A 26,819-nucleotide genomic window follows, 5' to 3' on the forward strand; every position below is an offset into this window, starting at 1 on the left:
TTCAGTTTTTCCTTAACTTGTTAGTCAAGCGGATGACCGCAAAGACTGCAGTTTGCCGGCAGCGTGAAAGGTCGTCTGTGGTCTAAGGTAGCAATATATCCCGGCGCCAACTCCATCAGCCATTTTTGATCTGTCCGTGAATATGTTAACATGAGTGAGTCGCGTGTCCCTGCCCCGTCCACTCTCTTTTAGCGTGACTTGAAACCTTCACTCCCATAAAAAGCGTAAGGGTATGTGGTCTATTTTATCCACCCATCTGTTGCCTATCGAGCCCTGCCTATATGTTCGAAAGTTCTTGTGGAAAATTCAACTAGCTCCGTCAATCTTGCAGCTGATTTCACTGTCGAGCTCTCTACTGCAATATCAATTGATGGCTGGTTGACTAACCTTTCAACAGTTAGAGCAATTTCTAGTGCTCGTATTATGCAAAGAGCAGCGTGCCGTTTTACTCGCTCCATCGGTTTCCTGTATGATATAATATTTTACTGGCAGCGGTCGACCACACGAAATCACCGTAATCTACCGATTCCCATAACAGTTCTACGCACCGGAATTGACCGGATTTTATCCAGCCAAGGGCTGTTATTTCTTAGATCTAACCCCGTTTAGATCAGTAAGTCGTGGTTTCAGTTTGTCTTACCGTAATCTACCACCTTAAAATCGCTGTCTCAAAACCAGTTTAGAGCCATAGTTAGTAAGCAAATTTGTTCAGAATGATCTATAGAACATTTCACACATATATACTTAAATCCACTGCGAACTGCGGTCTATTTTGCCTTTTACTATTCATCGTTCATTCTACCTGTTACATAGGGAGTACACACTTTGCCCGTACATGAAAGCTTCCTTTGATTGATGTGATCTCAGCTTGGAAGACGCTGCAATGTTCTGACAGTTAGAAGTCGGGTCTGGTATCTCGACTATTTAGTTTGTAACCATACGTATAAACACTTATCTGTCCACCTCACGCCTATCCCACTCTTCTCTGGAAGGTAAGTCAGTATTGGTGACCAAATTTAAGTATGATTCTAAAGAATTTAGAAAATCCGTGGTATTGGATAGAAACGGGAACTTGTTAAGTATCTTAAAATGCCTCTTATTACAGATAATAAGGAAGATTTCCTTAGTCTAAGAGCTGACTTTCAAGTGAAGTTTTGCTAATTATTAGAAAATAAATAGTTTGGGCAGTGAAGCTCGTTTGCATTTGAACAATATATCAACAGTGCAAATATCAATAAGAAATTCGGTTGTAGACTGACTTTGGGTGATATACAATCAGCTAAACGAGTAAAGAAAATTTTAGAATTATTTATGAATATACTTATATTCATATTGTAGAGTAATACACAATATTTAGAACAAGTTTCCCTTCTTTACTAGCAACGCACACAAAAATTTTTAAATGTCCTCAGGAAAATATATTGCTAACCCACACGCGGTACGGAAAACCTTGAGAACTTCAATCATTCGCATGCAGCACATGCACTTTCTCCATCTTCTTGCGCCCGAACTGGCCACATTTGCTGCTTTCATCTTTCATGCAGGTAACAACTCTGCTTAAGAATGCATTATTTTCCACTTCGATAAAAGTTTCTAAAGTAGTTTTTGCACTCTGAAGTATTTTATTTTATTTGGTTAGCGGTTTGGTTTGGCAACTCATACACATAGTTTTGAAATCTACACTCATCCACCTGCCAAACAGACGTAACCCGAATCGGCTGGGCAAACAACGAACTTACAAGCACAAGTGTATGGACAAATAATATGTAAGTTGTAAAAAGTCTCATTTGTTTTTACACATGAAACCGCCGCATCGAACGAGAGAGTAGAGAGTGGGGATACTAAGACACCAAATAAAAAGGAGACGTAAGTAGCCTTCTAGAGCACTTGAAACGAAACAAAAATAGCTGCAGACACAATATTAAATTCAGATAAAAGTAAGAGGGCAAAGTAGAAGCAAGTAAACTTGTAAAACACATGATATACAAAAACAATGACAACAGGGGAATGTAAAAAACTTTGGATTAAAGAATTGTGTGTGAACTAATGTAGGTAGTAGCTAGTGGGTGCTGTGTGGTCATAATTTTGCGAGACATTTCAGGAAAAACACATTACCACATAAATAGACAACAAGGACAGGAAAAAGTGACCGGAAAGCTGGGAAGAAAACAGGAAACCGAAAATTGCAAACATTTTAGCAGTTACGAGTCTATACATAAATACATACATATGTCAAGGACAAATAAAAATCTGTATACATATAGTATGGTGTTTATTAAAAGTGAAGTAGAAACAGAGTGCTACAAGACCTTTCTTTTTGCTTGACTGTGCTAAAAGAATACGGAAGTAAAGATAAATGAAACAATTTCCAGAAAAAAACCGTTACAAAAAATCCACGACACAATCCTTATGACAACTTTTACCGTTACTTCATATTTTTCGGTGCGAATATATTTTATTTTGGCAAACGCCGTGTGCTCGCTCAAGCAAGTGCAAACTTTTACACATTAAATTGTGTCAAAAGTAAACGAAACAGGCTACAATGTCAAGCTGAAAAAACAAAAACAGTTACAAAAGATTGAAGGTTATTACACAGGTAATAAGGAAAATAAGCAGAACCCAACATTATAAGCCAGCTGAAAAAGATTTCGTTAAATAAACTTATTAATGTCATGTAAGTAAAATTAGTGCTGGTGTTTTATGTTGTTCTATGCGGCCTTCTAACGGGTGGCATTTGGAAAAATTAGCATCCAAGATAAATATGAAGTAAATTTAAAGAACTCGAACGATACCAAACATGATATGCCCGCAGCTGGCTGATTTATTATATATTAATTTCTTTCAATTAAATAGGCTCCAAAACTACTAGACTAATTTGAAAAATTCTTTTTCGTTAGGAAGCCACAGCCTCCCCGGTGAACGAAGGCAAAGTTAGGAATACTAAAACGCCAATAATGTAAAAAAAATCACCTAAACAATTTCCTACATAGCTTCCTCTGCGAATACTATTCATTTTTGCATACCATATAATTATATATTGGGTAGTCGAAAAAGAATTTTCGTATTTTGTCAATAGATGTCGTTGCAGTCGTACCTGTATATCTTCAGTGCTACCAATGGCATTGTGTCATACCATAATATTGAAAAGCTGAGATTTTAAGCTTTTTTTAAATTTGGGGAGGTTTGAAAAAAAGTTACAGCTGTTCAAAAATGAGTGAAAATAATGAAGAAATTCGCTATATTTTGAAATCTTTGTATAAAAAAGGGAAGAATGCCACGCAAGCCACCAATGAAATTTGTGAAGTTTACGGAGACGATGCCGTATCCGTTACTGTAGGACAACAATGGTTCGCTCGCTCCGCACCTATCGTTGAAAAAGTCGATGAAATTATGGAAAAGATTGACCAAAACCATCACATAAGCAGCCTCGACATCGCTAAGGAACTTAACCTTCATCAGCAAACGGTTTTGAATCATTTAAAAAAGGCTGGCTGCAAAAAGAAGCTCGATGTTTGGGTATCACATAAATTGTCTGTGAAAAATTTAATGGGCCGAATCAACATCTGCGATTCATTGCTGAAATGAAATGAAATTGAACCATTTCTAAAGTAAATGGTAACAGGACACGAAAAGTGGATCAAATATGACAATAATGTTCGAAATAGATCATGGTCCAAGCGTGGTGAAGCTCAACAAATGTTCGCAAATCCAGAATTGACGTCTCGAAAGGTTATGCTGAGTGTTTGGTGAGATTGGAAAGGAATCATCCACTATGAGCTGCTCCATCGTGATCTAACGATTGATTCTACATTTTTTCTGCTAACAACAGATGAGATTGAAGCAAGAAATCGATAAAAAACGGCCTGAACTGATCAACAGAATTGGCTTCTTCCTCCATCAGGACAACGCTAGATCACACACATCTTTGATGACTCCGCAAAAACTGGGAGAGAATGGCTGGGAAGTTTTGATGCATCCACCATATAGCCCTGACCTTGAACCATCGGACTACCATTTGTTTCGGTCAATGCAGAACTCCCTTAATGGTATTAAGTTGGCTTCAAGAGAAGCAGTTTTTCGCCGAGAAACCAGAAGAATTTTACACTGATGGAAAATATGTCTAACGAAAAATGGAAAGAAGTGGTCGACCAAAATGTTACATATTTGTTTCATTAAAGTTCATTATAAATATAAAAAAATAGGTTGAAGCTTGATTAGAAATACGAAAAAACGTTCTCGACTACTCATAAATTATCTATAAAAAATGTAGGAACAGCGTATTTATGTCGAACTGTTATAGATATGACACATAAAGCGTTATTTTATAAAAACAAAAACAATTAAAATGCCGCCTCTGTAAAAGCTCTTGATTTGTATTTACTTTAGTGAACGATAAGTGTACTCTGCCGAAGTGTTTTCTTACTTGTCTATAAAATACAGTTTAATTTTACATCTATTCATCGTAAATTTAATGTAATTCTTACTTTGAGAAGTATACTTTCGAATTTTTTTTGCACGTGTTTTTGTAGAGAAACCTTTTAATGGCAATGTTTTATGCACAAAGTATGCCCAGAAGACATAAAAAATTGAATAACTTTCAAAAAAGCATTTTTTTCAACAGCCAGCATTGAACTCACCGAACTTTGCATACGCTGCAAAAATTCTGAATGATTGAAAGTGGAAGTGTCTGACTTGTGAGTGGCATACGAAAGTAGCGGAAACACGAAAAGCTCGAAAATTGGCAACTAAATAAGCAATATGTGGCTCTATGGAGAAATAGCGTAGAAAAATTGAAAAAAAAATATGGGATAAATTCGGAAAATCAATTTGAGGTCAAAAAGTTAACAACCAACAATTGTCCGACGGCAACACTTCTGCTTTTAAAAATGCGAGTTCCAAAAGGATAGCAAATAGAAGATACCAAAATTTTACCGGAACCAAAAAACTTGCAAAGAAATTAACAACTTTATCAAAGAAAAGTACAGAGATTTTTTATTGCAAAACAGATTTTATATTGCGCTAGTACGAACATGGAAATATGAGCAAAAAATCTGTTAGCAATTTGTTCATTGGAGAGTTTTTAGTTATAAAGTTTACCACAATAACCTTGCTCAAAGAAATTCAAATTTTTTTTAAATATAGCAGCTGTGCCCACGACTTTGTCTTTGTTAGATAGATTGTCTAGAACTTAAGTTACTCGCTATTACCAATATACTTGTACATTATCTATTTGTCAGTAACTCGGTCCAGCTCTTTGGGAGATATTTTATTACGTTAATAACTACAATATTCAATTATTTTTTTATTTTATTTGTCAAAACGTATATGAACTGATGAATATTATGTTCAAGGTGTTTGATAAAAACTACAAATATATTAGCCGCTTAATAACATTTTAATTAAATGCTTCATAAATATTAGCATATAATTTGCTTTAAAGTCGATTTCCAGCAAAATACTTTATTGCATCCACGCTTTGTTAAAAACGCTTGCAATTTCTTTTGCAACACTACTTTATAATATTATATGCACATGTAATCAAATTTACGTATGTACATATTACGAGTTTAATACGAGCTTAAGATAATGCTTACAAAAACATGTGCAAATGGGTGAAATGTAGGACACTGTTGAATCCTTACTGGAAATGTACGAATATCAGTAAGTACAAAGCAACAAACTGGTGGTTCAGACTGTCTCTTGTACTCGTTTAGTAAACTTTAAGTTTAATAAACTAAAATATACAACCGATCGGTTATTCCATAAACAAAGAACTATTATGGATATTCTTTGATCGGATCATATTTCCTGCAGGTCTCTTTTGAGCAATCACGCACCGAAAATACATAACATTTAAAGCTACCCAAATCGGATTAAAGTAATCTATAGCTGTGATTGTGTGTATGCTCACACACATGAGCTATAATATTGTGTCTGATATCAGGATTCACATTTATTAAGTAGAAAGTTTACAACACTATATGTGAAACTGAGGAGAATTGAGGTGATGTGTTTAAGCATTTGCTGAATTAAACTTTGCAGCAGCTCATATGGGAGGCATTTATACCGAATAAACTAAGAGTATGTATATTGGTGTAGCACATTCTTCATGCTATGCTGCATGTGCGTAATGTTTTGAGAGGCAATCTTAAATTTTGTTTTTGTTTGAGATGAGAATGGTTAATGATAAGCAGATTGTTAATAAACGCGCAGTTGTACTTTCACTTTCTGCATGTGTACTGTAATGTGAATGCTTAATTTAAGAGATAGTATTTCCCATACGGTTTCACGGTATACTTCTTTGAATCGATAAATTTTTTGGTATATATGCTTTTTTGGAAAAAATTCTCATACGAGTATAAAGGGTTATATCCTCCTTTTGAATTGCAAAATATAACATTTTTTGCTTATTCTTCGAAAATTTGAAGTTAAACCAAACCGACTGACTTGAAATTTTCACACGACCTTCTTAGATATATTTTTCAGGTACATATGTATATTGTTTGAGCGAGCGTAGGAATTAGACTTTGGATAAAAATTTTGAATTTTTAAGCCACTCTGATGTGTGAACGCCTTTTCATAAATCAAAATTTTGACTAGCCCTACGATGATCGTATCCTCACTTAAAATACAAAATAATAGTATAACATCACTTTTCATAAGTACACAGGAGAAAAAAAAACGATTTAATAAAAACCACTCATAATGAAGCAAAATTTGTGTTTTGGCTATATATTGGTTATATCTGAGAGTGGAAGATGAAAATTTTATGCTACTTACTTATACTACTGTGATCAAATTGAAAGGTGAATTTTGTCCATTTTATCTCCTTCAAAGTAATCCCCTCCTGCTGCAATACACTTATGCCAACGAATTTTCCAGTCATCATAGCACTTGGAAAAAACCTCCGTCGTGATGGCCATCAGAGCCTTCCTCGATTCAGCTTTTATATCATCAATTGAGTCAAAACGGTGTCATCGGATTAGTCATGTGAATTTGCTGACCAGAAGTTATACGAAGGTAAATCAGGCGAATGCGGTGGTTGCGGCACGTTATAAGTTGAAAATGTGGCGAAATGATTACGAATAACCAATATATTTATGTAATTATAATCTTATTATATTTTTGACTTTGATATACTTTTGACCAGAAAAATCTTCCTCACCACATGATATCTTTTTTGGCAGATGCTCCTGGAGATCAAGAGAATTCAAAACAAAATTTCAAACGAATTGCCGATTATTACAGTTCATTAAATTCTTTAAATGCGTCATATTTGTAAAACACAATTTCTAAAAAAAATAGTTTTCTTGGCTTACAAGTGGATATAACGTCTTAAAGTTCATCGGATCTAATTATCCGACCTTCGCCTGTCTATAAATTGACTGACTTCGCTGTTTCGGCAATGTGACTGCGTTTTTGACTTTAATCGGGAGTTTTCAAACTTTGAATAAGATAACATGAAAGGCACGAAACCCAAACTTAGCTTTAAACAAGGTAATAGCAAAATTTGTTGCTGATACCTGTTACGTATACAATGATCTTATGCTTAAATACAATATGTGAAATGATGTTGTTGTATGCTATTGACCCTGCATACCCTTTAGTAAAATATTTATCCCTACACTTTCATTTATAACTTTTTCCTATTTTTATAAGTGAGGTAACGACTAAATCCAATTAAATGGCGATAAACTTAGACTAATTATTTGCCATTAACTAATTTAAAAGCGTTGGCAATAAACTGGATGGCATATACACTGTTTACCTTTCGACTGTGGTTTTCTAAACCTCATGCAGTTATTACTTCTTTTCGATCCATATGCGCATAATATAGCTGTATAAGTATTACATCGGTTTCAAACATTATTGCAAGTGTGTCTCAAAGCCACTTATTGTTCAATCACTTTTTGTGGTTAAACCAGCAAACACGCGCTTCGCCAACTCACGTGATTTTCTCGAAAATAATTAAATCTCTGCGTGACAGCATATGTGCTTTAATAAAAGGCGCAAAAAACGTACTGCAGCTGTTGGTCCTGATTTTAAGCTACTCAAACGTTAGCAATCCAGTGTGAATACAACTCACCCAATAAGGAGAGTTTGTTGTATACTCTGTACCGATTGTAGGCGAAAATGTGGTGACTTTCATTGATATTAAAATGACGAAGATAAATGAGAGCGCAAATGACTTTTTACACTCATTACTCGTTTCTCGTGCTGAGCTTCTCTATGAGCAATTACTGAGTGAAGTCTTGGAATTTGTAAACAGAGCGCAAAATACTTCTGAGCTAGTTTTTCTTTGAGTTTTGTAGAGTTAAAGTGTGTTACTTATTATGAAGTGAGCTTGCTTGATTGGCAAATGCAACAGGTGACTTTTCTTTCAGCTGATATTCTTTACTCACCTCATGTCACTTCCCAGTTTCGGGCTAAGTCGGGTAAGAAAGTCAGATTTTACTCAGCACTTTCGTAAAAAACAAACGATTGATGTTAAATGTTAGATTACTTGAGACATATATTTATGTATAATTAATTAATTTTTAATTTTCCTTAAGTTTTTGGCGCTCAATACAATATTATCGGACGATTGGTAAGTCTTACTAATGCACTTTGATTTTGAGAGTAGTAACTATATAATGATACGGATACACAACATTAGCCTGACTTTGTGATTCTATTTAACGTATTCATCCTTATTTATACATATGTGTATGTAAATTTGGTCTCAAATCTCACCACTCAAAACTCATATGATTTCCACCTTAATATCTATATCCGGTAACTGCTTTCGCTATAGTCCTTGTCACCAAATAATGCCAGCAGATGGCGCACGTGTTCTTTCCTTTGGCCAATCAAAAAAATCAAAGCGTTCATGGCTCTTTCTAATCTCCTTGAATTCCGAGTATTGTTAAAAACTCTCCATTAAAATGCACTTTTTATAAACAGGGTATACTAATTTTGCCAAGAAGTTTGTAATACGCAGAAGGAAACCTTATAAATTGTGTAGCTGAGTCAATTTAGCCCCGTCCGTCTGTCTGTGTTTTTTAGATAATCTGAAATTTCGCAGACGTCTTTTTCTTCTCAAGGAGCTGCTCATTTAAAGAAACCGTCGATATCGGACCAATAGCATAGCATATAGCTGCCAGCAAATTGAACGATCTTTCATAATTGTTAAAGGTATCATAGATTTACTGTAACCGATGCGATGGACTCTATCGAAGTTATATTATATTACTGGAAAAAGTTTTTTCGTATTTTGTTAATAGATATCGTTGCAGTCATATATCTCCAGTGCTTTTAATAACATTGTGTCATACCATAGTGTTGGAAAGGTGAGATTTTAAGCTTCATTTAACTAAAAAAAAATTTAAATTCGGATAATTTGAACAAAATTACAGCTGTTCAAAAATGAGTGAAAATAATGAAAAAATTCGCCACGGAATTTACAGAGATGATGCTGTGTTCGTTCGTGTAGCACAACAATGGTTCGCTCGCTTCCGTTCTGAAAATTTCGATATGAAAGATGCACCTCGCTCTGGTCGACCTATCGTTGAAAAAATCGATGCAATTATGGAAAAGATTAACGAGGACCGTTACATAAGCAGCCATGACAACGCTAAGGAACTTAGCATTCATTATGAAACGCTTTTGTACCACATGAATTGTCTGTGAAAAATTTAATGGAGCGAATTAACATCGGCGATTCTTGAAATCGAATCATTTCTGAAGCGAATAGTATCAGGAGATGAAAAGTTGATCAAAATACGACAATAATGTGTGAAAAAGATCGTGGTCCAAGAGTGGTGAAGGTCAACAAATGGTCGCAAAATAATGATTGACGCCTCGACAGGTTATGCTGAGTGTTTGGTGGGATTGGTGAGAAGTTTTGATGCATCCACCATATATCCCGGACCTTGCACCAACGGACTAGAACCAGAAAAGTTTTACACTGATGCATTAATGTCTCTAGCGGAAAAATGGCAAAAAGTGGTCAACCAACATGGTGCATATTTGGTTCATTAAAGTTCATTATAAATAAAAAGAATAAGTTAAAGTTTGATTAGAAATACGAAAGGACTTTTTCGAGTACCCAAAATGTATTATCATATGCAACCGATACTTGATTTGTTTGTTGTTGTTGTTTGTTGTTGTTGCATGTGCCTCGCAATCAAGGACTTCGTTCACACCACAAATATCATATACTTATGATAGGCAATGGTCGTTGATAATATAATGCATTTTTCAAATTCTAAGCCCTTGTTATTAGGTATTTTCATATTGCATTTGCGCTTGAGTGCAAATATGGCACAAATTGCAAAATCTTTTGCAGACTCAATACTCTTTACTAATGGTGGTCATTTTTATGGCCTTTTGTTGTACATACGTGCATTATGCTTTTCTTGTTGTATGTAATTGCATGAAGCTACTCCCATTCATGTACATAGCATTTCATATGCGCTAATCTTATAATTCCTTCCCAGCCGCTGCAATTAATGCCAAGAGGATCCAGCTCATTTGAGTCATTGGACTCGAATCATTAGGCCGAGAGCTTACATACATGTGTGTCCGAATAACGAAGTTATGCCCACATTCCACTTAAGAAACTTGGCTTCCAGTCAGGCTGGCCGACTAGTGCTCGCATTTGTGTGTTCGTCTGTATTGCTCTTGGCTGGCGTCAGTCGTGCAAAGGACCGCAGGCTGAAATTGTAAATCACATTTTGCCATTTTGTCATTTTGTCTAATGCCAAAGCGTCGTGTGTGGATATTTATTTATGGAATTTGTATTCTCTACATTGCTTTGCAGTTTTATTTATGTACGAGTATTTGATGCATATAACTATATATGTATGTATATTTGTAAAGGTTTGTGTGCGACTTCAAATGATTTTTAAAAGTTTGGCATAAATTTGCTTTATGCAGTTACATAAAAAACTGTGCAATTGCCAGCAGTAGTAAATTATGCTTTCAATTTACGCGTTTTATATAAATCGCACACATACATACATACTAATATAAGCGCATAAATGAGGTTAAGCATGTCAGCACATCGCCAGGGCGTTCACACACGAAAATATTCATATCTCCAGCAGCCTTTTCTGTTTGTTTATGTGTGTGTTTAGTTTCTGTTGCAAATCAAATTGACATGTATGTGTGTGTTTTCTTGGTATATGCACCATATAATTACACAGTTTACACATTTTCAAGTGGCCAGTGCTTATTTAATGAGCAGTCCCAGTCTATTGCGACAAGCAAAGCTTTCCTGTCCACTGCAGCGTGAAAAATAAGCAGTTAACATAATTAAATTTCCATTAAAGTTTAACAAAATGCATGACGCAAAACTTTTAGACACATGATGTTGCTTAATGACGAAAGTTTCTAGCAAAACATAACATGGGCAATAAAAGCCTATAACTCGCTAATGTTCATTTTTGCTACTTTGAGTGTAGAAGTGCAGTTTCTGACCCAGTTTACAGCTTTCTCTACTTTGTCAACATATTCATAGTTGGGTTGACATGCCGATTTTCTTCTTTGATCAAATTATCAAATTTGACAGTCTTAAACAATTGAATTTAGGCAGTGTTTAATTTTTATTGTTATCATAACTGTATCAATACATTATTTTAAACTTCGCAGAACATTTATGAAAACTTTTGCATGTATAGATACAATATTGTGGGTGGAGGTATTCTGGTTTAGATTCTAAATATTAGGCATTGTTAAAAAATGTACCGATCGGATTGACCTTTGCGAAAGAAAAAAATTCATAAAACAGCGTCGATTTCAAAGGAATCGATTAAGTAGAACTAAATACCAAGTCAACTACCTCAAAAAAAAATAATTTAAAAAAAACGGCTTTAAAGTTTTACGTTAACGTTTACCTGTCCAGTTGCCACAAGACTAAAACGGCTATAATCGGAAATTATTTGAAATTTCAAAAAGTCCTTTTAAGGAAATATATTTGAATACGTAAGGTATCTAACTATTGCAAAAAATAATTGATTTTTTTTTTTAATTTTTAGACTTGAATATCTAAAACGATTTTTTTTAGTCTTGCAAAAGCTGTATAGTGGAGGATAAAGTTCCTGGATGTTTACGCCTCACATTCCTCCTCCCAGACATATTTGCACAAATTAAGTCTGGAAAGAAAATGAAGTATCATATTTGAGGTACTCAATTTTTGCTAAAAATTTACAGAAATAAAACAATGCATGAAAAACTATTTTGATTGCAAAAAATCCCTTGATGCTTATGTACAAATATTAGCATGAGATATACATATATGTACATATGAGGATATACGGCTTAGATTTAGGCATAAAGCAGCCTTCTAAGTTATATATAAGCAATATATTTCAAGCAGAGGTCTTTGCTATCCTCTAATGAATCAGCAGTCAACTCCAGTAGACAGCCAGTCAAAAAGCATTCAATGTAGTAACCTCGAATCGTATATTGTCATGGTGTCTTGAAAAGCAAGGAAATAGTCAAGAGTGTTGCCAGAAACAAGAAAGTTCACTTCTACTGGGCGTCAAGTACGAGATTGCCAATATTGTTGTGTGGCATCCGATAACATCACCGACTTTGGTGAACTCGTGCATTGTTTTTACGACGTTCTGGGCAAGATAATGACAAAGAAGGTTTAAGTTCGATGGAATAATCTATCAGGATGCAAAACTGCAAATGTCATTTGCAAAGCGGTAGACCAAAAATACACAAAATTCATTCTCACTCTTGATAGAAGAGACTGTGGGAACATGATTGAAAGACTAACCGATCACTATCTGGTGGCGACACACACCTGTAGAATGGGGTTAACAGATCGAAACGACTGCAGGAAATGTCAAGAGTAAGGCGTCAGGAAAACAATGTAGCATATCCTGTGCACTTTTCTTGCACTAGCAAAGCTGTAAACATTTGGGAGCTCACGTTATAAAACACTGGAGGAGGTTTCGATAGTGAGACCGCAGCACCTATTTAGTCAAAACAATTTATAAATAAGAAATACAGTGAAATTTGTATTAAATGGACGCTCTATTAAGCGGACATCTCCATTAACAAATTGACTGGTCCCACAATTTATGATATTTATTATGTACAATATATTAAGAGCACAACTGTAATAACTGGACAGAAAGGCTGATTCGTGAGTGTCTGTTTATGGGAGATTTCACTGTATATATTTCTCAACAAACGCATGTATTCACAATCCGCAAAAAAATATAATACAGTTGAACTTCTCTATCTCAAACTTCTATAACTCGAAGTTCTCCACAACTCGAACTCTTAAATTAGCAATAGAAGTAAAGTAAAAGCCAAATCTTAAGGGAAATGTTCCTCAATGTCTGTTTAGTAGCCATTTGTCAGTTAAGTTCTGCTAAACTTAACTAAGATTCCTTCTTTCGGAAAAGAACATTTTTATACTCTCGCAACAATGTTGCTAAGGAGAGTATTATAGTTTTGTTCACATAACGGTTGTTTGTAAGTCCTAAAACTAAAAGAGTCAGATATAGGGTTATATATACCAAAGTGATCAGGGTGACGAGTAGAGTCGAAATCCGGATGTCTGTCTGTCCGTCCGTCCGTCTGTCCGTCCGTCTGTCCGTCCGTCCGTCCGTCTGTCCGTCCGTCCGTCCGTCTGTCCGTCCGTCCGTCCGTGCAAGCTGTAACTTGAGTAAAAATTGAGATATCGTCATGAAACTTGGTACACGTATTCCTTGGCTCCATAAGAAGGTTAAGTTCGAAGATGGGCAAAATCGGCCAACTGCCACGCCCACAAAATGGCGGAAACCGAAAACCTATAAAGTGTCATAACTAAGCCATAAATAAAGATATGAAAGTGAAATTTGGCACAAAAGATCGCATTAGGGAGGGGCATATTTGGACGTAATATTTTTGGAAAAGTGGGCGTGGCCCCGCCCCCTACTAAGTTTTTTGTACGTATCTCGGAAACTACTATAGCTATGCCAACCAAACTCTACAGAGTCGTTTTCTTCAGGCATTTCCATATACAGTTCAAAAATGGAAGAAATCGAATATTAACCACGCCCACCTCCCATACAAAGGTTATGTTGAAAATCACTAAAAGTGCGTTAACGAACTAACAAAAAACGACAAACACTAAATTTTACGGAAGAAATTGCAGAAGGAAGCTGCACCCAGACTTTTTTGAAAAATTGAAAATGGGCGTGGCCTCGCCCACTTATGGACCAAAAACCATATCTCAGGAACTACTCGACCGATTTCAATGAAATTCGGTATATAATATTTTCTTAACACCCTGATGACATGTACGAAATATAGGTGAAATCGGTTCACAACCACGCCTTCTTCCAATATAACGCTATTTTGAATTCCATCTGATGCCTTCTCTGTATAATATATACATTAGGAACCAATGATGATAGCGGAATAAAACTTTACACAAATACGGTATTTGAAAAATATGTAAATAACGGATAATGAAATCTCGATTATCACTTTATCATGCGAGAGTATAAAATGTTCGGTGACACCCGAACTTAGCCCTTCCTTACTTGTTTTTTAATATAACTGACAAATGCTGTTTACCTAAAAGAAAGAAAACAACCTTAAATTCGGTATTTTTTCCATTGAAATTTATTTATATGAACATCTTCAAGATTAAACCTCAAACACAATCCCCAGGACTCTTATGTATATCGTCAAAAACGGTTTCGCCTTTATTCGCAAATGAACTTTTCACAGTATTGAATAGTAAAAGTATAAAATATATACCACAGCAACGCGTGGCCGGATCCGCTAGTAATAATATATATTTAATAAAATATAAAAAAAATCCATTTTAGCTGTATATAACCCCTTAAAGTAAATAAAAAAATATCTGCAATAATTTAAAATGATTTATATTAGAATAGAAAGTTTAAGTTATATCCCTAAATTTTGTCTTAATTCTCAAGTTGATCTGAGAGCCTTGAAAAATTGAGCGGAAAGCTGCACATCCAAACCAACACCCTTCTGTAAAGCAACCCCAACAATTGCTATGACAATTTAATATATTAGTATTCGATTGGAAAAATGGTGACACTTTTGTTTTTAATTAAATTTTTAATTAAAATCTCCACACATGAAATCGAAATAAAGAACGCGCCTCAAAACCATGTTCATAAGAAATTCTGAGTACTACGATATAAAGTAAAACTCATAAGAACAGCTCATAGGTTTTATTTAATAAATAATAATATCGATTTTTTAAATAACCTTGTCATATTGCTCAAAAACTTATTTTAACTTTATTGTTTTTTGTACTTTTATTATAAAAGTGTATTTGTACTAATTTTATGCCTATAGTAAAGCGATTTTTTATTAAAATCTTGATCATAAATTTATCTAAATTATGGATATAACTCTATATCTTTTTATATAAAGACTATTATAAAATTTAGAAAAATATTGCGTCATTAGTCTTACATTTGTAAAAATAATTTTGTCAGTTTTATTTTGTTTTTATACAATGAAATTTCGTTGTGATTTCTATACACTGTAGAGTTTTACACTACGCTTGAGTACCGTTTCAAAAATGGGCAAAACAACGAATAGTAGCGATTGTTATTGCATTCATGAATTCCAAAGTTTTTAGCAACTCATCAATTGAATCACATGGTCCAGAAGTGAAATATTTGTTTTTGTTGAAAGAATGCCCTTCAAGAGCCGCACAGGTCGCTCAGTCACTCCACGCACTCGCTCCACTCTACACGACGTACGCCAAATTACGCGCCAAAACGCAAACTACAGCTAACTATAAGAAACTACAAAGAGAATACATGAAAAAAAATCAATCGCCTTAATTTTGTCCAGCGTGCTTAAAGTTTATTATTTTACTAAATGGGAATGTTAAATAAATTGTTTTACAAAATTGTTAATTTCTAAAAATTGTGTTAAATTTTTCGACTACGACTGTTCCAAGCCCCTGTTTTCTGTGTTTTCAACAAATCCCGACCACGGTACGCGTTATGTAATTTTTCAACCACATTTTTTTGGAAGAAGTGACTTTTTCATTGAACAAAATCACTTGCTTCCCTCTGTTGACGATTCTCGATTTTTTACTGACCAATTGACAAAATTTAATTGCGAAATTAATTTAACGTAAATTGCAAGTACAACGAAGTAACTATATGTTTAAGATAATTCCACGTGCTGAACCCTTTTTTTTCCTGTGCAACATTTTACAATTGTGATTAAGTAAAAAAGTAAATTTATTCGATTAATGTTTGTTTGATTCGTGAATTAATTAATGAGTGCTCGCGTTTGCGTCGTTACAAAAAAATCTTTATTAAAAATGTGCGATTCAGGTGAGTGTTAAAAAAATGAAAAGTGTTGTGCAAATGTGTGTGAAAATGAAAAACTTATATTTTTTCATCGGAAACATTTAAAGAAATACTTACAGCCAACGATCGATCGGTATTTGGAAATTTCATTGAGCAGACTTTGAGAGCACTGCTCTGCTGTTAAATGTTTCGCAGTGCTGCGATCGCTCTGTTAAGTCTCTATACCGAATATTAATTGTGAAATTGTTTCGCAACAAATGCTGCAGCAACATTACTATTTATGTTGCAAATGTGCGAAAATACGCGCCTGTATTAAAAAGAATAACAAAAAATTACCACACTTGTTTGGATTTTAATTGATTTTATTAACCGGCAATTTTCACCACTCGATCGCCGCCTAGTTCAATGACCGCTGCACTTCTCCTACAAGTGACAACAACTATTTGCAGATGTTTTTGCACCTCAAGTAAATATGATTCGGGTCCTTTGAGTTACTTTTTATAGAGATTGCTATTGTTGCTGTTTCAGCTCGCTAAGCGCTCACCCATTCGAACTTAAAATTATTTTGATTGCCCAACCGTGCCTCAGTTGCTTTTGTATGTTCCTCAAGCTTGTCTGGGAATATATTAATAATAATTTTTTTTAAAAAATTTTACTGACAGTAACTTGTTTATTTCTTATATGAAATATAGAACATTATAGACTTTCACGTAGTATTTTTCGCAAGCGAATTTTTATGCCGGAAAAAACATTGAACAACAAAATTTCAAAGAAGCAAAGAAATTTTGTCAACGACTTTGTCTAAATGCGGTTGAAAGAAATTTCGCAGATATTCGCTTTTGACTTCCCTTCGGACTTTTGGCTGCCGACGGTAATAGACGACGGGCTGCTGCCGTATTTGCCGCAAGTATATTTTCTGGATTTACAATATTTATTTGCTGTAAATTGAACAAAACGAAGAATTTAAAAAAAAAAAATCTAAAGACGTAAGTTAAATGAAATTCTGCAAATTTGTTTCCAAGTTCCAATAGTTTATTCCCTGTATGGTATTGCCAATTGTTAAGGCGCGAAAATATTGCAGGAATTAGCGGTCAGCATCTGGAAATCGCACATATTTACATATATAAGTGTGATATTTCCAATCCGATTATGGCTGAGCATCCGATTCGCTGTCAGACTTAGTAGACATTTCGACATAGGACAATTAAAATCTTTCCAAGCAAATTTAATTTTCTGTAGCTAATTTCTAAGTGACAACCCTTTATTTAGGCGCTAAAATTGACAAAATCGGTGCAAATTATTGAAAAACGAACAGTTATATTTTCGTGGTCTAAACTACATATAAGATATAATTTACAGAGGACCAACACATGGCTTTGCATTAAGTCCACCATTTTGAAGGTGACGTTAAATAATTTCATAGAATACGTAAATTGTAGGACAAAGTGTTGTTGACGCCTAAAAACCTAAAATATGGTATGTATTTCGTAAATAGCTAGTAAGGTTTGCTAAATATGCTTTGGCAAATACCAAATATGGCTAGAATTTTAAGATTCGAAGAGATTGAAAATATATATTTTTGTTTGCGAAATCTCAATGTACTTACAATTCTAAAGAAAGTGTAGGTGCGATGAGAAAAAATATGAAAAGGACAGTGCAGTTATTGCCAGTCTTGAATTTCGAAGAAATATTATTTTGCAAATTCAGAAAAAATTTTTTGTTTTTATTTTCAATTTCGGTTAAAAATTGTTTCTTTTTATACTCTGAACAGGGTACCTTAAATTTTCCACGAAGTTTATAACACCCACAATGAAACGTCGGAGATCATATAAAATGTAAATGATATGTAAATTTTAGTCTGTCCGTTTCTCCATCTGTCTGTCTGTATATACGCGAACTAATCTCTCAGCTTTGGAGATATCGAACTGAAATTTTGCACACTCCTTTTCTCTCCAAAAAGTTGCTCATTTGTCGAAACCGACGATTTTGGACCACTATAGCATATAGCTGCATACGAACTGCGCGATCGGAATCTAGGGTTTGTACAGAAACCTTCATTTGACGAGGTATCCTCACGAAATTTGGCATTTATTATTTTCTACGGCAATAATGAATCCCCACCGAAATTCTTCAGATCAGGTCATTATAACATATAGCAGTCATATAAACTGAACGATCGCAATCAAGTGTTTGTATGAACAGCCTGTTCTTTTGAGGAGATACCTTAATGAAATTTAGTATGAATTCTCATCCAAAGCTGCGGTGCAATTCGGAGAAATTTTTCAGATCGAAGCACTGTAGCATATAGCTGATATATAAACTGATCGATCAAAATCAAGATGAAGGTCTTTTTATAACCCTTTGTGCTATAAAAAATACAGCTGTGAAGGATAGTATAGCTAAAGTGCTTGTTTTTTTACAAACTTGTTGTTTTGAAGTAGTGTTCATCAACATTCCTAGTTTTTTGGCTATCTATACTTGTATGTAAACTGTTGTCGCATCCGTTTGCGACTTTTAACCTTGACCTTACATATCATTCAATATTTTTCCACTTTGACAACTTTTTTGTGTACCTCATCACTGATCAAGTAATTAATATTCCAGTAAAGATCTCTACTTCGTACAAACATCTTAATTGCCAGACTGATAACTGATCTTTTCGGACAATTCATGAGAATTGCGAAATACAACAAAAAGCTATATACTGATTCCGTAAATTAGTCCACTCTTTACTACAATATTATTTCGGCACAATATCATTAAAACAACAACAACAACATGATGTTATCCTGTGCACAAATCAACAAGCTTCTGTACCCAAACGGTGCGGGCGGAATAACCACTGTAGCGCCAGCCACTTCGAGCGCACCACAATCGTTGGGCGCGCCATCTAGTGGAGCACCGAGTGAAACACAAAGTGAAATCTCATCGGCAGATAGCGATTGGAGTGATATCAGGGCAATTGCTTTGAAATTAGGCGTAGCCAATCCAGATGACTTGCATACGGAGCGTTTCAAAGTCGATCGTCAAAAGCTAGAACAAATGCTGAAGGGTGAGCGAAAGAAAAGTAGAACGAAAAAATTTGAGGCTAAGCTAACTAACCTCATTCTGATTTTTGCTTATAGAGGATAGTATGGTTGAGGGCATGAATGGCGCTGAATATTTCTTCGAGAGTGTAAGCTGAAACGCTTTATTCATTGCGATTATTTACTCTCTGAAACAAAATTTCTTACACATTTTAGGTTATGAAGTCCACTGAGACTTACATTAGCTGGCCGTGTCGCCTCAAAATTGGCGCTAAAAGCAAAAAGGGTAAAAATCCGTTTGAAAATTTTGAAAAACACGCAAATATATTTTTGAAAAATATCATCTTAGATCCACATGTTCGTATACTTGGACGTGCAGAGGAGGTGCAAAAGGCCAAAGAGCGTGTTCTTGCCAATTTGGACTCAAGAGTATTATTTCACATTTTTATAAAATTATTTTACCGCTATGGTACTGACACTACTCTGCGTTTTTTAGGGAACTCGCGTAATTATGAAGATGGATGTGTCCTACACGGATCACTCATATATTATTGGACGTGGTGGCAATAATATAAAGCGTATTATGGAAGATACTGCAACGCATATACATTTTCCGGATTCGAATCGTTCAAATCCAACGGAGAAATCAAATCAGGTTTCCCTATGCGGTTCGCTCGAGGGTGTTGAGCGCGCACGTGCTTTGGTGCGCCTCTCAACGCCATTGCTAATCTCTTTCGAGTTGCCCATCTTAGCGCCAGGTCGCCCACAGCCCGATCATGACACGCCTTACGTGAAGATGGTCGAAACAAAGTATAATGTGCAAGTGAGTGATCAAATGGCAGGCTAAAGTTCCTTAAATAAACTCTAATATTTCTACCCTTAGGTTATCTTTTCGTCTCGTCCTAAACTGCATTCTTCGCTAGTGCTGGTCAAGGGTTCTGAAAAGGAGGCCACTAAAGTGCAGGATGCAACACAGTTGTTGATTAATTTCTCTTGCGAAAATATAGCTGTGAGTTAAGCTCATATATGTATATATAGTTCTATATTACTCATTTTGAATTCTTTTTTGCTTTTATTTTCGGTGTTCGAAAATTGTCTTCAATGTTTTCGCAGAACCAGATTATGGTGCAGATGCAGTTGGAGATATCGCCACAGCATCACGAAATTGTTAAAGGCAAAAATAATTCGAATTTGCTAGGAATCATGGAGCGTACGAAGACTAAGGTAAGCTATTGTAGAACACCGGTTATGGAAAATGCTTAAAAGTCTTCTATTTATAGATTATTTTTCCTGATCTCTCGGACTTGAATGTTAAACCTTTGAAGAAATCTCAAGTGACCATTACTGGAACTATCGACGGCGTCTATAAAGCACGTCAACAATTGCTTGTATGTGTGAAAATGCTCTCTTCTCAATCTTCCGCTAAACTATGAATTCTTTCCATTACAGGGTAACCTGCCGATAGCTTTGATTTTCGACTTTCCGGACAATCAAAACAATGCCTCTGAAATAATAGGCCTCAGCACAAAATATGGCGTCTACATTTCATTGCGTCAAAAGCAAAGACAAAGCACTTTGGCCATTGTTGTGAAGGGTGTCGAGAAATTTATTGGTGGGTAACATATTCTATAAGTCCCATTTTCAAAATGTCTCCATAATACCCCTCAATTGTTTTTGTATTAGACAAAATTTACGAAGCGCGTCAGGAGATTTTGCATCTCAGCACGCCGCTTTTACAAGCGACTATTCCAGAGAGCTACTTCGCGCCGAGAGATAAGGAGCTGAACATTAGCTATCGCACGATGTTGACTTCACTGCTAGCTGGTTACCCGGATAGCCCCAAGACGCCTACCCTGTTAACGGCGCAATTGCAGATGTCACCATACGGCATCAATGGCCAACTAAATAACAACAACAATTTATTGGTCAACAACAACAACAATAGAAGCGATAGCAATAATAACAGTAAATCATATCCACCGGGCTTTGGTGTTTGCACGCCAACCAACGTCTGTCCACCCACTCAGAAGTACGTGACAATGCACAACAACAGCTTCAGTCGCCAGCAGCCGAACCACAATAATAATTACTTGCAAGTAACTCCGCCGAATGCGCCGCCACAGCGCGCTCCGCAGATCAATCTGCATCAACAGCAACAAATATCGCCGCGCAATAGCTGTCACAACACCAGCGGCTACCAGAGCTTCAGCAGTAGTACCAACTCCTTGGAACAAGTCTATCCACCTTATGGCGGCGGTGGAGGGGGCGGTAATCGGTTGGTGGCGCCAAATGGTGAGATGAACCCGCGTGGCCAGTATTCGCCCGACTCGACCTACAGCAGCGAAGCTGGCTGTGGACGTGTGGGTCGACGCTCAAGTGACGGCGTCTTGTTGGGGTTAGGCGCTTCTGGTCCGCTTGGCGCACCGCTTATGCCAGGCAGTGCTGAAAGTTACCGCAACTTGCATTACGAAATGAAGGTATGTACATGCATATATAAATATATTGGCTGCTTTTACAGCTTGTAATCAATTCTAGCAAAATCGTGTCTTTGACTTCGATATGAAGCGCGCCATGGGCTTCAAAGCAATGGAGCGCCTACCGATAAGCGGCGAGCTGCGTACGCCCACACCGAATTGGGCTGGTATGGCCTTGAGCCGCACTTCGCCGGGCATTCTAGAGAGTGCCGACGACAATTTATGGCCACGCAACGTGCACGGCATGAACTTCAACGGTGGCGCTGGTGCTGGTGCTGCACCGATATCCCCTTATGCGCTGGGTGTTACCGTTGGCTTGATGGATGCTACACCAACAAATCGCCGACTTAAGTTGTCCCAACATAAGGACATACATACGCTATTGACAAGCCTTGGCTTGGAGCACTATATAAGTAAGCTTTTTCTATCTGAAAATTGAATAAGTAGAAATTTCAATTTCGTTAAAATTTTTATTTCTTGAAAAATTAACCCTTTTAGAGACCTTCGTTACGAATGAAATAGATCTCGAAATGTTCACTACCTTAAATGAGGAGAATTTACTAGAATTGGGCATAACCGCTTTCGGTGCACGCCGAAAGCTGCTCTTGGCTATTAACACTTTGCAAGCCAATGATGCCACTCATGCCGCCATGCCCATTATTTCGGCACCACAATCGAACAACTCATCGCCACGCTTCTCCGGCTCAGCCGCACCCGGTGCCGAGCGACGTCCGTCAAATCAATGGTAGAGCTTAACCTAACCTAGAGCAAAGCTCAATTCCAAAAGAAAAACCCAAATTTTATATCGAAAAGTAAAATAATTCCAAATTATATAGAAGCTGTAGTTTAGAAACGCTCGAAGAGTGCCCAGGTCAAACCATATCATTTTTAGAATTAAAATATTTATTACAAATCTTCTCTAGTATAAGTTTGCATGCTAATCTGTACTATTTTCTAAGCTTCTTTACTTTAATCAACCAACTGCATTGCCGATATCAAACACGACTTTTTAACACTTAAACGTCGAACGAACGACACACGGCATGTGTTCGGCAAATGAATACCACTCGAATATGCAAAATGGCGCCCGAGTGTAATTGATTCAGTGACTTTTCAATCAAAAAACTTAACTGCGGGACATTTAAGCGTCCTTTCAAGCGAAGAATGTGGAACAGAAAGGATTCTTCTTGACTTATACTCGTATTTGTAGGCAGCATAAATTGAAAGCTCAGAATCAAGTGGCCCAAACACTCGCCCACGCCCATTTTGCTGGAATGTATGCAGCAGCGCTGTTATGACGCCTCAAAAGCGGTCTTATTTTACTTTACAATCATTTTATATTTATTACTTTTCTATTTATTAATTATTTGAATATTTATTGCGTAGTTAGAAACACAACGGAAAAATATTATAAACCAAGAAAAAATGAAACTAAAAAAATTGTATTTATATAATTGTTATGAAATTTTGCATGCTTAACTCGTGTGTTGTCATAGTATTTAACTAAGGATCGAAATTTATACAAGCGAAAAAGAAAACAAAAACACATATTATGTAACAAAGTGAATTGAAATTAGTCTAAGTGATATTGAGTGTCAAATATTTGCATAACAATAGGAAAAATTATTGAAAATGTATGCAAATTGAAAAAACAAAAACAAAAGATAAACCAAAAATACGAAAATTTTCTCAAATATATTTAAAAAATAAACCCTACTGAAAGTAAATATGAACATCAAAGCTTCGGCCAAACAAAACCAAATAAATGAATAATTGCGCAGCATTAGAATATGTTGACTTTAATTATTTCCCTTACCACAATTTATCTTTATTTTCACATAAAATTTAAAATAACGTAACATCATAAGGTTGCATCTTAAGGGGTTACATGGGTTTACGGGTTTCAGAAAATCGAAGTTTTTATTATTGTCTTATTATATTCTAGAACTTGTGCGCTCGAGGCTAGCTAGGCCAAGTGCGCTGTCTTTAGAATGTGTTTTTCTCGAAACTGCGTTTTTGAAATCGCTTGACAATATTTATCGAGAACTACACGACCGATTACTCTTCACGAAATTTTTTTCCGATGGGTTACCGGAAATGGAGTCGCAAGGGTCGAGCTTAAAATATTTTTTCCAAAAATTTCAAACTTTGTTTGTTAATAGTGTATGTTTGTAACAATAAAAATTTCTAATAAAATATTTAATTTTTTATTTGAGAAAAAATTGTTGAAAAAGGCTGTTTTTCACCCAAGGAAAGTTATGTAACTCCTTATGCACTACAAACAACTTATAGCCGTAACGAGGAAATAACGGTACAACAACGAAATGTTTAATTCTTTATTCACATATTTATTTTGTTACTTAATTTGTATTTAATTTTATTCTAAATAAACATAAGACTGTCCGTTTACATTTATTATAATGTTTTTGCTATTATTGTAATAAACTTATGCATTTATTTTATGACTTACACTGTAGTAATGGGTTTATGCATATGTGCTACATACATTTATAATAACTACGGTATAAATTAGCCAATACATTACATTTTACATAGCCTTCATCGCACATATACATATATACATATGTATGTATGTAATTGCATACGTGCGAACCTATGAATATCCTTTGGGGACACATGATCATCATCCACGTACTTTTTTATAAGATATGATTAACTTATGCACTTATGTTTATTTATAGATCATGCTATGGTTTTTCAAATAATGTGTTTATAGTTTTTTTTAGTTTTGACATCACTCACTAATATTTCTTTTGTGTTGCACAATTTTCATTTCGTTATTGTTCATTTACTTCTATTATTCTATGTAACAATAATTTTATACATTTTTTATTTTTTTGTTGCATTTATTTTTAATGGTAACACACACCGCGGCGTTCATGAGAGTTTGCTTAGTCTTCATATTGACAGGTGATATATTTCTAGAACTTAATATAATTGCAATATAATTTAATACAATTATAAATTAACAAATTCTGTAAAATTATGGAGTTAGAGTTGGTGGAAGTCCTACAGGGCGCAAAAATTCATCTGGACTTTTGGTTGATGTGCCGTGTGACTAGAATTTGCCAAAAATTGTTTTAATTGAAAAAATATTTAGTAACAAAAAAGAGCCAAAACTCTATATTTTTTTGTTCAAATGCGATCTGTCGTCATTATTCCGTAGCTCCCTCCCCTCCTCCTGTTTGGATCACCAAAGAAAGCTTGTAAAGCTTCAATAAACTTTTTCTGACTTTTTCTTCGATCAGTGCCTGTATTCATTTATACTAAACACATTTTTTTGAGCAGAAAAATCTGCCTCCACGAGAGACACTATGTTACGGAGGTTCTAATGGAAATCGTTGTTTATTTTCGGCTAGAACCACGTAGGCGGTGTTTTCGCCAATAAAGAAGATAAAAAATGGAAATCGGCTACGGTTTCAAGAGAATCCGAAAATTTTCGAAATTGTTTCAACTCCGGTTTTTCTAGAAACGCTGCTAGGGTCGGTGAAGTATATGTTTCCAAAACGGCTGAACCGATCGACTTTTAAGATAAGTACATTTGTCAGGTAATGTTCGAAGAAACGAAATGAACACTCTGAAAGATTTATTTTTTCAAAAAAAATATTTTTTTTATTGGAAAGCCACTACTTGGTCGAAAATAACAATTTTAACTAGTCTTTTGATCATTATGTGTACATATTAATATATGGTTAGTGATTGATGCCCAGTGCATACGAAAATTATGGAGGGAACACTTCTCCAGCCTGCTGAATGGCAGTGAAAGCGTAACACCAAAGCGAATGGGGCCGATGGATTGCCGGCCGAGCTATTCAAACACGGCGGGACCCACACCCACAGAATATGGTCGGACGCCCAATCCACAAAAAGGGAAATCCCACAAAGGAGAATCGATACACACCACCTCTTCGTTGATTTTAAAGCTGCTTTTGACAGCAAGAAAAGAAGCTGCCTTTGTGCCTTTGCTGTCTGAATTTGGTATCCCCGCAAAACTAATACGGCTATGTAAACTGACGTTGAGCAATACCAAAAGCTCCGCCAGGAGCGGGAAGGACCTCCCTATCGACTTCCTATCTTGCGACTTCTTCAATCTACGAATTAGACGACGACATTCACATAGTTCAGCGAATTAAGAGACAACTGCTACACCGGATAGGTCATGTCGACCGTATGGATGAAAACTCTCCAGTACTCGCGGGGGGAAGCAAAAGGAAGTGGACGACCTCCACTCCGTTCGTTGCAGAGATCAGGTGGAGAAAAACCTGGCTGCACTTGGAATCTCCAATTGGCGCCACCTTGTGAAAAGAAGAAACGACTGGCGCATTGTTGTTAACTCGGCTATAACCGCGTAAGCGTTGTCTACGCTATTAAAGCAGAATGTATAGTAATAACAATTTTTGTTTTCAGATTTTAGATGGTTTTAAAAATCTATCTCGTGTTTTTTTCTCCTGGCGATTTAGGGTGTCAGAAATTTTTAAATGAATTGCCGACCAGTAAAGTTCAATAAATTCTGAAATTCATATTTTAATTTTTTTCAAAAAAATTGCAAAAGAAAAATCACGTTTCTTCTGACTTGCTGGCAGGGTTGCAAATAATGCATTAACATAAATAATAGAATTAACATATGAATAAAATTAAAAACAAATTAAAAAATAAGAATACAATTTTAATCCCAAATACCGGATTGAAAATTAAATAACAAAAATTTAATTATTTAAAAATTGAATTTTTTTCCCAAAATCAGATTAAAAAAATACCTCAATTTTAATATTTTGAAAATTTAATTTTTAAAAATAAATTGTTTGTTAAAAATAAATTGCTTAAAAATTAAATTTTTTTCAACATCGCAATTAAAAAATGAAAATTTAGAAAAAGATGATTTTTATCATCTACTTATCAATTTAAGAGGTAAGACACTTCAAACAGCTGGCCGCAAGCTCGTCTCTCGAACAAGCCTTTTCAAAAAAAGTGAAATAATAATTTCTACAGTAATTAATTAC

At 35.5% G+C, this 26,819-nt stretch overlaps 1 protein-coding gene and 1 long non-coding RNA gene across 7 annotated transcripts in view; one reads left to right on the forward strand and one right to left on the reverse strand.

Moving 5' to 3' along the window:
- Nucleotides 1-8,012, reverse strand: part of LOC120768965 — an 88,070-nt gene extending 80,058 nt beyond the window's left edge. For both annotated transcript variants that reach the window (XR_005704809.1, XR_005704808.1), the window contains exon 1: nt 7,769-8,012. This is a non-coding gene — a long non-coding RNA (uncharacterized LOC120768965). The remainder of the gene's footprint in view (nt 1-7,768) is intronic.
- Nucleotides 8,013-15,868: 7,856 nt separating this feature from the next.
- LOC120768368 (protein bicaudal C) lies at nt 15,869-23,007 on the forward strand. Of its 5 annotated transcripts, none has more exons than XM_040095032.1 (13): nt 15,869-16,322; nt 18,903-19,350; nt 19,424-19,473; nt 19,541-19,610; nt 19,674-19,753; nt 19,821-20,147; nt 20,208-20,333; nt 20,438-20,548; nt 20,605-20,712; nt 20,774-20,936; nt 21,008-21,801; nt 21,860-22,211; nt 22,297-23,007. In XM_040095032.1, exons 2-13 carry the CDS (start codon nt 19,077-19,079, stop codon nt 22,545-22,547), a joined length of 2,706 nt encoding a protein of 901 aa, XP_039950966.1. In that variant the 5' UTR covers nt 15,869-16,322; nt 18,903-19,076; the 3' UTR covers nt 22,548-23,007. The 5 variants fall into 5 exon arrangements, with proteins under 5 accessions (XP_039950966.1, XP_039950965.1, XP_039950968.1 ...); XM_040095031.1 differs by lacking the exon at nt 15,869-16,322 and adding an exon at nt 17,003-17,284; XM_040095034.1 differs by lacking the exon at nt 15,869-16,322 and adding an exon at nt 17,484-17,774 and having other exon boundaries at nt 20,444-20,548.
- The last annotated feature ends 3,812 nt before the right edge of the window (nt 23,008-26,819 follow it).

The sequence above is a fragment of the Bactrocera tryoni genome, chromosome 2 (genome assembly GCF_016617805.1).
Source record: "Bactrocera tryoni isolate S06 chromosome 2, CSIRO_BtryS06_freeze2, whole genome shotgun sequence".
Taxonomy (NCBI): domain Eukaryota; kingdom Metazoa; phylum Arthropoda; class Insecta; order Diptera; family Tephritidae; genus Bactrocera; species Bactrocera tryoni.

Bases quoted from the DNA above. Each gene is read 5' to 3' on its own strand.
- LOC120768368 (XM_040095032.1), top strand. From the start codon at position 19,077: ATGATGTTATCCTGTGCACAAATCAACAAGCTTCTGTACCCAAACGGT. The intron at 19,611-19,673 runs GTAAAAATCCGT...ATATCATCTTAG, and splicing joins TGGCGCTAAAAGCAAAAAGG to ATCCACATGTTCGTATACTT. The intron at 22,212-22,296 runs GTAAGCTTTTTC...TAACCCTTTTAG, and splicing joins TGGCTTGGAGCACTATATAA to AGACCTTCGTTACGAATGAA.